At 50.6% G+C, this 12,721-nt stretch overlaps 1 protein-coding gene across 2 annotated transcripts in view; it reads left to right on the plus strand.

Moving 5' to 3' along the window:
* The window catches only part of LOC144128232 (uncharacterized), a 29,683-nt gene that overhangs the window by 2,190 nt on the left and 14,772 nt on the right, over positions 1-12,721 (plus strand). For both annotated transcript variants that reach the window (XR_013313750.1, XM_077661471.1), the window contains exons 4-7: positions 8,866-8,926; positions 8,998-9,122; positions 10,039-10,201; positions 11,637-11,838. Coding sequence is in view for 1 of the 2 variants with exons in the window: in XM_077661471.1 (XP_077517597.1) it covers positions 8,866-8,926; positions 8,998-9,122; positions 10,039-10,201; positions 11,637-11,838 (551 nt within the window). In the remaining variant the exon portion in view is untranslated. The remainder of the gene's footprint in view (positions 1-8,865; positions 8,927-8,997; positions 9,123-10,038; positions 10,202-11,636; positions 11,839-12,721) is intronic.

Below are 12,721 nucleotides of genomic sequence, written 5' to 3' on the forward strand. Positions count from 1 at the left end.
GAACTTCGAAGCGGAACGCTTCTCGTCCCTGCAACCATGCCGGAAGGTCCGCGCGAAGCATCGCAGCCCATCCTTACCACCGTCCTTTGTTTCGGGGTGCAGCGCCAGCGTGACCCTTCTCCATTTAGTGGCACCGACGACCAGGACGTCGACGATTGGCTGGCCTCCTACGAGTGAGTCAGCACTTACGATCGGTGGGACGATTCCGTTAAACTTAGCAACGTCCTCTTCTACCTTCACGGACGTTGCCAACCCCTGCTTTCACAACCATGAGGCCGATCTTTCCACCTGGTCCTCCTTTAAAACGAGCTTCGCCGACGTTTTTGGCCGCCCCGCCGTCCGGAAACTACGCGCCGAGCAACGCCTTCGAGCTCGAGCTCAGCTCCCTGCCGAGACATTCACTAGTTACATCGAAGGTATCGTTGACTTGTGCAAGCGTGTGAACCCGTCCATGACCGAAGCTGATAAAGTCAACCACATCCTTAAAGGGATCGCCGATGGCGCTTTTCAGATGCTCCTGGCGAAGAACCCCAGCTCCGTCGCTACCGTCATCCAGCTGTGCCAAAGTTACGACGAACTCCGAAAGCAACGTGCAACTACGTGGCAGTCCGGCGCACCTGCAGAGGGTCTCGCTGGCTTGGCCCTTGGTGCCTCGTCTTCTGAGCACTCCCTGTTCATGCAGCAGGTCAAAGACTTCGTCCGCGAAGAAGTTGCTCGCCAGCTTTCTCTGCTGCATCATATTCCCGACCCCGTCTGCCCTCCGCCCGACTTGGCGCCATCCCTCGCGCCCACTATCCGCCGTGCTATTCAAGAGCAGGTTGCTGCAGTTCTGCCACACAGCCCCCACCTCCCCCCGTGGCAGCCCCGCTCACCTATGCTGAAGCAGTCGCCAGTCCACGGCGCTCGCCCACCCCTGCCGCCTACGTAGCAGCCAAGCCTCTTATGCTCCGCCGCCGTCCATGCCACCGCCGCCAGCCCCGTTACGTCGACCCAGCCGACACCCTACGAACCCTTGGCGTACCGACGACAATCGACCAATATGCTACTCTTGCGGTCTCCCGTGGCACGTCGCACGTCTTTGCCGTCAGCGATCTCCTCGTTCTGGGGATGCCGTGCGCACGTTCCGCTACGATTCTGAGCCACCCTTGCATAATCTCTCTTCTGGCTCATCTACGCTTCGCTCCCAGTACCCTACTCGCCGCTCGCCTTCACCTCGACGACTTTCCATCTCTCCGATTCTCCGCCGTCCGGAGCCCCTCCCAGAGGAAAACTGAATGCCGCAGTTCCGGCGGCAAGAACTGCGTGTTTTGCGAACTCGATAAGTCCTCCGTTTCCTCCTGCTAACGTCATTGAGGTGTCTGTTGAAGGCGTCCCCGTTCTCGCGCTCGTCGACACGGGTGCTGCCGTGTCAGTAATTAGTGATGCCCTGCGCCGAAAGCTTCGTAAGGTGACAACGCCGCTGTCTGACTTTTCACTGCGTACGGCCACATCTCGGCGCATCCACCCCATCGCAGCCTGCACGGTCCGCGTTTCTATTAACGACGCCGCCTATACAATCGAGTTTGTTGTGCTCGGCGCCTGCTCTCACGATGTCATTCTCGGCTGCGACTTCCTCTCGACCCACCGCGCTGTGATTGATTGTGCCCGTGCTGAACTTGAGCTCTCTCCCGTGTGTAATGTGTCACTGTGCGACCTGCCTGTGCGCTCCGCTAAGCTTCTAGTAGCCGCCGACACCGACACACCTCCCTTCTGTTCTGCCCTCGTCCCGCTCCGCCCTGACATTTCCCTCAGCAGCCCTGTTCTTTTCACACCCACCGCAACCGCCACCCGCCATCAGCGCCTTCTGATCCCATCCGCCGTTCTCACGATTTCCGACGGCCACTGCGCCATCTATGTCACCAACCCATTTTCTTGCCCGTCGTCTGTTCTTCGCGGCGAATGCCTAGGCTGTATTGAAGAACTGGATCCTGCTCTTGCGTCCGAGTTCTCCGATACCCGTGCCTGTCCCCCAGTTACTGTCTTAGCCCATGCATGGTGCGACTGCGCCCAATCCGATTCCCTCCGACATATTCATCGTGCCATCGCTCCCGACCTTCCGTCCGCTTACCGTGACCAGATCTTGGAACTTATCTACTGCTTTCGGAACTCTTTCGATCTTTCCCAGCCCTCCTTGGGGCGCGCGTTGGCCGTCTCCCACGCAATGGATGGATGGATGGAAGGTAGGAGCATCCCCTTTGAAACGGGGCAGTGGTTGTTGCCACTATGCTCAGTTTTTTTTTCCTTTATTTTTGTTTACTCTGCTGTAAGTTGTTAATACAATTCGCCATTTCCTTTTAAAAAAAAACGTCTTCCTAAACTTTAAAACTTATGTCACGTCTCTGCTTTTGTACCACCAATCCTCCAATGGCTTTTTGCTAATTTCCACCGCAGATTTAGTTACATGACTATTGTTATCTCTAAACCCTAAGGCCTCACGAAGAGACTGACTGCGCCTGCATCGACATCGGGATGGATACCATCGCATTTTAGTATGAGGTGTTCTATTGTTTCTACAGATTTATCACACACAGTACATGTGTCATCTTCGTTAAATTTTTTTTTTGGTAGCTGCGTATTCTAAGACATCCTGACCTAGCTTCAAAGACAAGGGCACTGGGTAGGTTTCCTCCTGAGCTATCATAAAATGCTTCCTTCCTGATCTGCGTTTTCCAGTATCGATATAGTTCTACACTATGCTTCTTTTCCATTGAATCTATCTAATTTTTACCTTCGACGTTTTTAACCTTTCGTTTAATGCTTTCTTTCTCCTTCCTCGTCTCTGGCAAACTTACTGGCCAGCTTTCTAGTTCGTTTGCGCCACTGTGGGTCAACGCTCTTTCTGTACAGGTATTTAAATACCTTAGCTGCCCACCGGTTATCATCCAGTTTCCTCAGGCGTTCTTCGTATAGTACTTTACTCTGAGCTTCTCGTGCTTCGAACGTTGCCCAGCCCATATCCCCCTGTACTGCCTCGTTTGTGGTTTTCCCGTGGGCACCTAGTGCTAACCTTCCAACAGCTCTCTGCTTTACTTGTAATATCGACTGAACTTCTGCCCTTAAGCACAGAACCACATTCCCGAAAGTAAGCCGGCCCCGGCACCATTGTTCCTTTCCAAATACCTCTCAGTAGCTCATACCTGTTGTACCCCCACAATGCTCTGTTTCATTATCCCGGCATCTCTTTGCCCTTTTGCTATGAGAGACTGTTCGTTCTTTTTCGTATACATCTGCCCTTCATTTACCCATACCCCCAGATATTTGTATTCGGCCACTATGGGTATTTCATGGCTTTGTATTGTAAGCTCCTGATCCGTTGTATCGTTGAAAATCATCACACCTGACTTAGTTGCGCTAAAACTGAAACCTAGACTGTCCCCTTCGTCTTCACAGCAATTCACCAAAGTTTGCATATCTTTCTGGCTATCTGCTAAGAGTACAATATCGTCCGCATACATTAAACCCGGTAGTCGTTGCTCAACAACCATTCCGCCTAATGTGTATAACAGATCATAACCTAGATTGCTTCCTTGTAGCCTCCTTTCCATACTTGTCATATAAAGCATGAACAGCAGCGGTGATAGAGGACAACCTTGCCTTAATCCTTTGTGTATCTGGACAGTTGTTGTACTCTTAATTAACCAATTGACGCTGGTACGCATGCCCCCTTGCGCCAGCGACCGTACCGCGTCTCGCCGACGGAGCGACATGCTCCAGCGCGGCATTATACAGCCCTCGCACAGCCCTTGGGCCGTCGCTGACTTCCCCAAACTGACCACCTTAAAAGAACTTCGCAGTTTTATAGGATTATGCTCCTCCCGTATTTACACGATTGTAAGTCGACTCGAATGTAAGTCGACCCCCCAAATCGCATGTCCGAAAAAAAAACGCCGGTGGAGCGCTTCAAAAACGAAAATTTATTGCATAGATGGGCTATTTATCCTCACTTGAGTCATCTTCAGTGGTACTGCTGTCGTCGTCGTCGTCGCCGCTGCGATCCCACAGCACATCGTCCTCCATGGAAAGCCCGCACTTCCTAAATGACCGCACCACGACATCGCGTGGAACGGCCGCCCAAGCGGAAATCACCCACCCGCACACAGCCGCCAGGGAGGCTCTCTTCACGTGCCCCGTTAGCGTAAGTTCCCGCCCTTCTGCCGCCAGCCACTCGTTGTACTCACGCCAGAGCAAGTCCTTGAATGGCTTGTTAACGCCAACGTCTAGCGGCTGCAGCTGCCCCGTCAGACCGCCGGTAATCACCAGCATATCTGTATCTTCTTTTCGGAGCTCTGCCTTCACTTTCGCGGTAAGGTGGCCGCGAAATGAGTCCAGCACGAAGAGGTTCGGATTGCGATTTTGGAGGGATGCCCCTGGCCTCAAAAGCCACACCCGACGGTACCAATCAATAACTAAGTCGTCCGTCATAAAGCCTTTTTCGTTCACTCGCACAATCACACCTTTCGGGAACATTTCCTTTGGCATAGTTTTTCTTTTGAAGACGATGCATGGTCGGAGCTTGTGCCATCTGCCAAGCATGATAGCATAACAGTGAACCGAAGTTTCTCGTTTCCTGTCGTGAGAAGCTTAACCTCGCGAGCTCCCCTCACGCTCACTGTTGTGTTGCTCGTCATGTCGAAGTAGACGGGAGTCTGGTCCGCATTTCCGATTTGGCCGAGCAGGCGAGAACTTTCTCCTCGTAAGCAGCAGGCAGCTTCTGGCATACACTAGTACGCCGACGAAGAGAGAAGCCAGCCCTCTTCATAAATTTCGAAGCCCAAGCCCTGCTGGCTTTGAAGTCTGTTATTCCAGCTTCCGCAGCAAAGACCCGGGCTTGTTGTGTAATCATTTCGCATGTCACTGGAAGGGACCGATCACGTATTTCGGTGACATACGCTGCAAGCTTGACCTCCAGCTCCAGAAAGCGTCCCGACTTCGGCCCGCGGAAACCTCTTCGCTTGGAGCCGCAATCGAAAATTTTGTCTCGCTGCTTCCGCCATTCCCGCACCAACCGTTCAGAAACGTTGAACTTGCGGCCCGCCGCGCAGTTGTTGGTTTCTTCGGCGTAAATGATGGCCTCCCTCTTGAACGCTGCAGTGAATGAGCGCCGAATGCTTTTCGAACCTGGAGAGCTCATGGGGAAGCACGCGGCCGGCAGTCGAGTCAAAAGCACCAACTCCAAGCACCACCAAACAAAGAGTGATCGGTGTCAGGGCGTCGGCTCTTCCAGCAAACATCGGCATTCCCCAGAAGCGCCGCTGTTACGTATTGCGCAACCAACTGAAATAGCGGCTCTTCCATCAGCTAGCGACACTCCCGGGCGCTGGCGCAGACTCCGCGATTGGAACAGCGGGACAGCGGCCCTTCCCGCGAGTGAAATGAAATGAAATTGGTTTTTGGGGAAAGGAAGTGGCGCAGTATTTGTCTCAAATATCGGCGGAAACCCAGTTGTAAGGGAAGAGATAAAGGAGGTAGTGAAAGAAGAAAGGAAGAACGAGGTGCCGTAGTGAAGGGCTCCCGAATAATTTCGACCACCTGGGGATCTTTAACCTGCTGTACTGACATCGCACAGCTCACGGGTGCCTTTGCGTTTCGCTTCCATCGAAACGCTGCCGCCACGGTCGGGTTCTAACCCGGGTATCCTGTTCAGTAGCACTGAACCATCGCGGTGGGTAACGGTGTGCGCAGTAAAAATAAAAAATGAAAAATCCTGGCCAAAAAGCCCGCGGAATACCTGAATGCTACGCTTGTAGCCGTAGAGCAAACAAAAACTTCTAACATCGCAGTAGCGTCCCTGATAGATTGTTTTTCTTGCTTTTATTGGCAGTTCAAGGTTTTGTTTCGATTGTAAGTCGACCCCCCCACATTGGAATTTTAAATTTCAAAAAAAGGGTCGACTTACAATCGTGTAAATACGGTATTTTCGCCGCTTCATCCGCAATTTCGCCTGTATCATTGCCCCTTTAACGCAGCTTCTTGCCGGCAGCCCGAACCTTTCGTGTTGGTCCCCCGCCTGCGATACCGCGTTCAGCACTTTACGTCGCCTGCTGGTCTCTCCCCCCATCCTTCGCCATTTTGATCCCGCCTGTCCGACAGAAGTTCACACTGACGCGAGCGGTGTGGGCTTGGGCGCAGTTCTTGCCCAGCGAAAGCCTGGGTATCCGGAATACGTCGTCGCTTACGCCAGCCGCGCCCTCACCAAGGCGGAATCAAACTATTCTGTTGCAGAAAAAGAATGTCTCGCCATCATTTGGGCAATTGCCAAGTTCCGCCCTTACATTTACGGCCGGCCCTTCTATGTCGTCACAGACCATCATGCCCTCTGCTGGCTATCCTCCCTCAAAGATCCTTCTAGCCGACTCGCCCGCTGGGCTTTACGTCTTCAACAGTTTGATATTCTCATTTATCGCTCTGGCCGGAAGCACTCGGACGCCGACACCCTTTCTCGTTCACCGCTCCCATGCGATTCAGCCTGTGCCCTCGTCTGTGCTTACGATTTCTCGCCGTTCGACGTCCATGATATGCTCTCCGAACAACTGAAGGATCCTTGGATCACCTCGCTGCTCGCCTTCCTGAACAATCCCTCGCCGCATTATTCGTCCCGGACCCTTCGCCGCCAAGCCCACCACTTCGCCGTTCGTGATGGCCTCCTATACCGCCGTAACTACCTCTCCAACGGGCGGAAGTGACTGTTGGTGATCCCTCGACACCTCCGTGCTACCATCTGCGCCTCTTTCCACGCCCCTCCACAATGCGGCCACGCTGGTGTACTGAAAACATATGCTCGCCTTCGTCTGCGATATTGCTGGCGAGGTATGTACCGCTACATACATCAGTTCATTCGGTCGTGCACCGCCTGCCAACGTCGCAAGAAACCTCCTCACCCCACCACCGCTCCTTTGCAGCCGTTACCTTGCCCTGGCCGTCCCTTTGACCGCGTGGGCATAGATCTTTATGGCCCGCTTCAACTACATCGGCTAACAATCGCTGGGTCATCGTGGCCGTTGACCAGCTAACACGTTACGTCGAAACGTCGGCTCTCAAATCTGCTACCGCAAACGATGTCGCTCACTTCATTCTACACAGTCTTGTTCTTCGTCACGGAGCCCCTCAAGAACTGCTAAGTGACCGCGGCCGTGTTTTTCTCTCGGACGCCGTCGAGGCCCTGCTCAAGCAATGCCAAATCGTTCATCGCTGCACCAGCGCCTACCACCCCCAGACCAACGGCATGACTGAGCGGTTCAATCGCACACTCATTGACATGCTCGCTATGTACATTGACACCGCCCACTCCAATTGGGACCAAGTGCTCCCTTTCGTCACGTACGCGTATAATACGGCTACGCAGACAACGACGGGGTTTTGTCCTTTCTTTCTCTTATATGCCGGGAGCCTACATCTACCATGGACACCATCCTTCCTTATCATCCTGAGCCTTCCGAGACCACATACTTTCCGAAGCTCACCTGTACGCCGAAGAATGCCGGCAACTTGACCGTTTTTTCACTACACAGCTCCAATGGCATCAGAAGCACCGTCGAGATTCCTCGGACCCTCCCGCGTCATACCCATCTGGCGCCCTTGTTTGGCTCTGGGTGCCTTCCTCAACTCCCGGCCTCGCCACAAAACTGCTTTCCCGCTATCACGGACCTTACCGCGTGGTGCAACAAACTTCTCCCGTGGATTACATCGTTGAGCCGCTCGCCCCCTCTGCGGACGACTGTCGCCGGGGGCGCGAAACTGTGCACGTCGAGCGTCTCAAACCTTATTATGATCCGCCCATGCTTCCCTCCCCGTAAGTCACCAGGATGGCTCCTTTTTTGGCGAGGAAGTAACTGTAATGGGACCGACTGGCAGGAGTTCAAGCAGCGCAGTGAAGAGGTAGACGAAGTACAGCTGTGATTCTTGAGTGACGCCTGTAAGTGTGTCTTTCGTGCCGCCCTCCGACCAACGCCTACCGACCTGCGGTTCGAATAAACACCTTCACAAGTGATACATTGCTATTGGCTGGTTTTTCTCATTGTGCTACTCGTGGTCAGATTTGCATTTTGTACAAGGAAAAAAATTTTTAAGAATATTCAACGCAGTCAATGCATGTACAATATAATCAGTGCAGAGCTCTAGTTTTTCTTTTCTAAGGTGAAGATGATCGTGCATGTCGCAAGTGAACAAAAAAGTTAACAAAGTGATAGAAACTAATTCTAGGTTTTTTTAAACTCGAAATTCTTGCACACGTAGGTCCACAATAGCCTGCTGCCCAGCTGTTCCAATACAGTTGCTGAGAGAATCATTGCATGCTTTCCTTTGAATTCATTAAGATCCTTCATTTATGATAGTTCAAAGATGAGTCAAATGCTCCGGATACGATTGCATCCAAACCATCGGTTCAGTGTCTTGAAATGGTGTAATGTCAGTGTGACATACCCTGTACCGCAGTTGTAGCATTGAATCAACAGTTGGTACTGCGCTTAATTGGTTTTCTTTCAGGGTGCTCTCTTCCATCTTACATCTTTCAGCGTGCATCAAGCTTTCACCCATGCTTTTACCCTTTGCTCTCGAATAGCTGCGGCAGTTGGCTAGGTGCACAATTATGATATGGCATGTTCACTGGATAACAACACTAGGATAACTGCCTTTCTGTTTTTCTACATTGCGTTCAGTACCATAGCAACCAAGCATTGCATTTTAAACCCATGGGCCACCATCGTTTGGTGCTAGCCAGTGAGCGTACACTTTGCACATGTATGCCCGTTCGTAATATCAAACTGCCTGTATTTTCTAGCGGCTCATTTACATGCAAAAGCCTTCTAATCGTGCCTTCTCTCGCTTCAGGGAGGTTTTGCAGAGAGAAATACTTCGTAGGGAGAAGTGCGAAGTGGAAGCGAAAATTCTGGTAAAACATTTTTATTTTTTCTCGTCTACGTGTGTCCGCACTTTCCCGTATTCTCTGCTCCGCTCTTTCAGCGACGCCAGGTACAGCTGATTCGCGAGTTCCTTGCAAACGCACCTGAACTGCCCAACGAGACAGCCGAGAAGCTTTCCGTTCTCGTGCCCATCGATGGTGAAAAGCTGCTTGAGCAAGTCAACAGGTTAGCCACAGAAGTGTTCAAACGTGCTGTTGTTTTAAGGTCCTTCAACAGCTGTGTTTCTTTTCTTGGTCAGGGAAGAGGATGGACTTTTACAGCTTTCACTTGGTTAGCTCCTCTCACCGGTGTGGGTTATTTGTGCACACTGTGCTCAAAAGTGCAGCAACCTTCTGCAGGTTCTGCACATGTGAAAAGTCCAAAAGGACTGGAGGCACATTTTTTTTTTAAGTTAAAGCACAGACACTGCTCGAGTCTGCACTTCCCTCAAAATCCAGTAGACTCCTAGTGGTGGCACTTGGAATGGCAAATTGAATGCATTATGCAATCTAATTGGAACAGATCATTGATTTAATTATGCCGAGTTCTTGTGTAGTAAATCGATGCCACTTATTTACTGACCACAAACTTGTTTGTTACTCAGCTTGATATCTTTTCTATAGTTATGCAGTGTCTCAAAAGCTCAGTGAAATGCTTGATGCTTTTGCACATGGAAAACTTAGCCAGCTGTGACTATATTTATAGCCGTGATGCAGCAGGGATGCAAGCACAATGTTTGACATCTATTAGGTATGGTGCAACAACAGAAGGAAATGTATGCCCCTTTTCTAGTAGCAACTGTATCTGTACAGAGTTGCAGAAGTTTAGTATACCAGGGGACAGTATATAGTGCAACCTCTGTCTGCATATGAAAATTTAAAAGTGTTATTAGTCCTCATGTGGCTAGCATGCCCAGCCTCTTGAAATCTGTTCAGCATGAGAAGCCTGTTTGTGTTTTTCGCTGGAAATGCAGTTACCTCTATTCAGGCATGCAGGGTTTGTCGCCAGAGACTCGATTGCTATAATAGCAGGGGGAGCGCACACCAGTCAGCGTGCACCAGGCTGGTCAGCTAGCTGCGCCTGTAATCCGTGTGCATTTCAGGGTCATTGACGAATCCGTGGGCTCGGAGCTTTCGCCCTCTGGAGACAGCCTGGACGACAGTGATGATGGTGGCTGCGGCGCCAACAGTCCCCGTCTCTCGCAGGGAAAACGCCGATACAGCAGCTCCTTCAAGAGCACCTCACCGGTCACCAAGAAGCCAAAGGCAAGCGACCTTTATTTTGTTACTTCAACCGGTTGCTTTATTTTTTCAAGCATCTTTAATGCTGGCTCATCAGTTGGGTCTTGTTGGGCATATGTGTTGTTTCTTATATCAGCAGATTGGCGCTCTGCTTTATATCTTTCCACTTTTATCTTGTTCACTTGTCAGATCTGTTTGCTGCCAAAAGCAGGCCTTCTTGCAGCAATGCTTATGTTGGGCAAAAAGGAGCTTTTCAGGGCTTAGTGTCTACTCTGGTAGTAGTTGTAGAGCTGGTGGTATTGGTAGTAGGAAGTAGTGTGTTAGTTGGCAAAGTATGTGTAAGCACTGCTGTGTTCGCTGTCTGGACAGTGACTCTGTCCCTTCAGTGTTCATGTGGGATAGTTGCCAATTGCAGCCACCTGACCTCGGGACTAAAGTTAATGTGATGCTGCTAATTCTGAGCTTGGGAGGCAAAAACTAGGCTGTAAACTGGATGACTAGTTTAGAGAGAAAATGGTGCTGAGAGTTGGGCTAGTTGAGGATAGTCTATTACGGAAAGTTTGTATATTCATACAGCACCAGTGTATGGCAGGGGGAAAAAAATATGGGTATTTTTTCGTGAGGAAAGGGTTTGTATGCTGCGTCATGCTTGAAACTTGCATCTTTAACATCCAAAACACAGCCCTAAGGGACTGCACCGCAGCATTCATTTATGCAGCTAGGCATTTTGAAGGGGAGCAGTTCTAGTTGCATAAAGTTGTTGCATGCAGTAGTTGCAGGCCTACGATGGCTGTGAACAGCAAGAAGAAATTAACTTATGAATAACTGTTATGCAGTTTTATGGGAGTACAAGTTTGATTTCTAAAGACAACTGTACTGTCCAATGTCCAAGTCACTCCAAGGCTCACTTGCTGTTAATTACTTAATCCCAACTAAAGAATGGAAATATCTTCCCAGCAGTTCTTGCTGTTCTCAGAGCCATACCTGCCTCTCCGTTGTCGTGCTGTTACAGTAATTCCTTTGTCTGCCTTGTGCTGTTTGTTCTCCGTACTTGTGACAGAATACTCGTAGATTCTTCTAGGCTGGCAATTCATGGAACTGAAGCGACGTCTTAGGAGTTTTGTGCTAGAATTTAGCCTTTGCATGTCTGCAGATTCTGTCTTCCGCAGTACAAGGTGGGCAAGTTCACGCATGGTGTTCTCGTAAAGAATGCGATGCAATTTAAGGAATATGCAAGCATGAAAAATTCAGTGTAAAAAATCAATGCAAGAGTAGTGCACTCAGTGACTGATTTTTGCCCTTGATTACACTTGCAGTAGACTTTTTGCTAAGCGTGCTAGTTTGTCAATGTGTTTGTATGCGCTTGGACTTAAGCTCAGTTACTTCTAGCTTTTTCTTTTCCGAGCCATTCATGCGGTAAGGTGTTGGTTCGGTGGAACAATGTGCGTCTCCTGTTCAGGCCCAAGATGAAACACAGGCAAGTGGTGCAAGTGCGCTTCACACGACCGTGATGATCAAGAACAGCAAGGAACTTGTGGCAACTTCTCGAGTGGTCAGCCAGTCGGTGACACCAGCCACGCCAACACCACAGCCGGCAACTCCAGTTACCGCTGCGCAAGCTGCTCTGCCACATGTACCCACAACGTCAAAGTTTGCCAGCGGTCAGTCATGTTTGGCACTGTGCTCGCAGTTTACAGTGCACCATACCCAACCACCCTCTTCACTTCTCCCATAGATCGCCCCTGAGGAGTGTGTAAAATTGGCAGTTAATTTTTTCACTTCGGGAAGAAGATTGTTTTAGTCGCCGGTGGGGAATTGCCACTTTCTTTAAATGAATACACACTAAACTTCTGCTTCTCTGTTTTAACGCGAGAGCCTTAAGGACCCCGCTCTCCAGAAAATCTGCTGTCATCGTTGTGAGCGAACAATCGCGAGCACGGTGTCACCACTTCGCACACTTTTGCATGCGCTCCCAGACACCCTTAGAGCGTGTGGGGGTAGCGGTCTCGGTCACAAGGGAGATGCCCTCGACTCAGCGTGGCAAGCTCAGCCGGAGACCAGCTACCAAGTGACAAGGGGGTTGGTCATTTGGTGCCCAGCTTTCGCCGGTCGCAACCTAGAGAATGGGTCGGAGCCAAAGGTTCACAAAACAAAACAAAGTTTATACAGCGAAGAGATGACACAGAGAATTTCACAATCATGAGCACAAACGCAGTGATTTACAAATACAATGCAACTCGTGCAAAGTAACAATAGAGAGAGATTACAATTTAACAGAATCTTTGCACCTATAGTGCAATAACACTAAACAAACAAAACAATTTGTTCACCGGGCACTGCCAGGTCCGACGACCTGAGCAGCACAACGGGGCCGATCCGCAGACTGGCACACGTTGCCTCGCTGGTCCGTGGCTGGGCGAGTGGTGTTCTCCCGGGAGTCGAGCGGGCGCTCTTCGCTGAAGCTTAAACGGCGGCTCGGGCTAGCATACAGCGGTTGAAGACCCTCATTTATAGGCGCAGTCCGCGTCTGTTTGTTCTTCGCGT

This window comes from Amblyomma americanum, chromosome 4 (assembly GCF_052857255.1).
Source record: "Amblyomma americanum isolate KBUSLIRL-KWMA chromosome 4, ASM5285725v1, whole genome shotgun sequence".
NCBI lineage: Eukaryota > Metazoa > Arthropoda > Arachnida > Ixodida > Ixodidae > Amblyomma > Amblyomma americanum.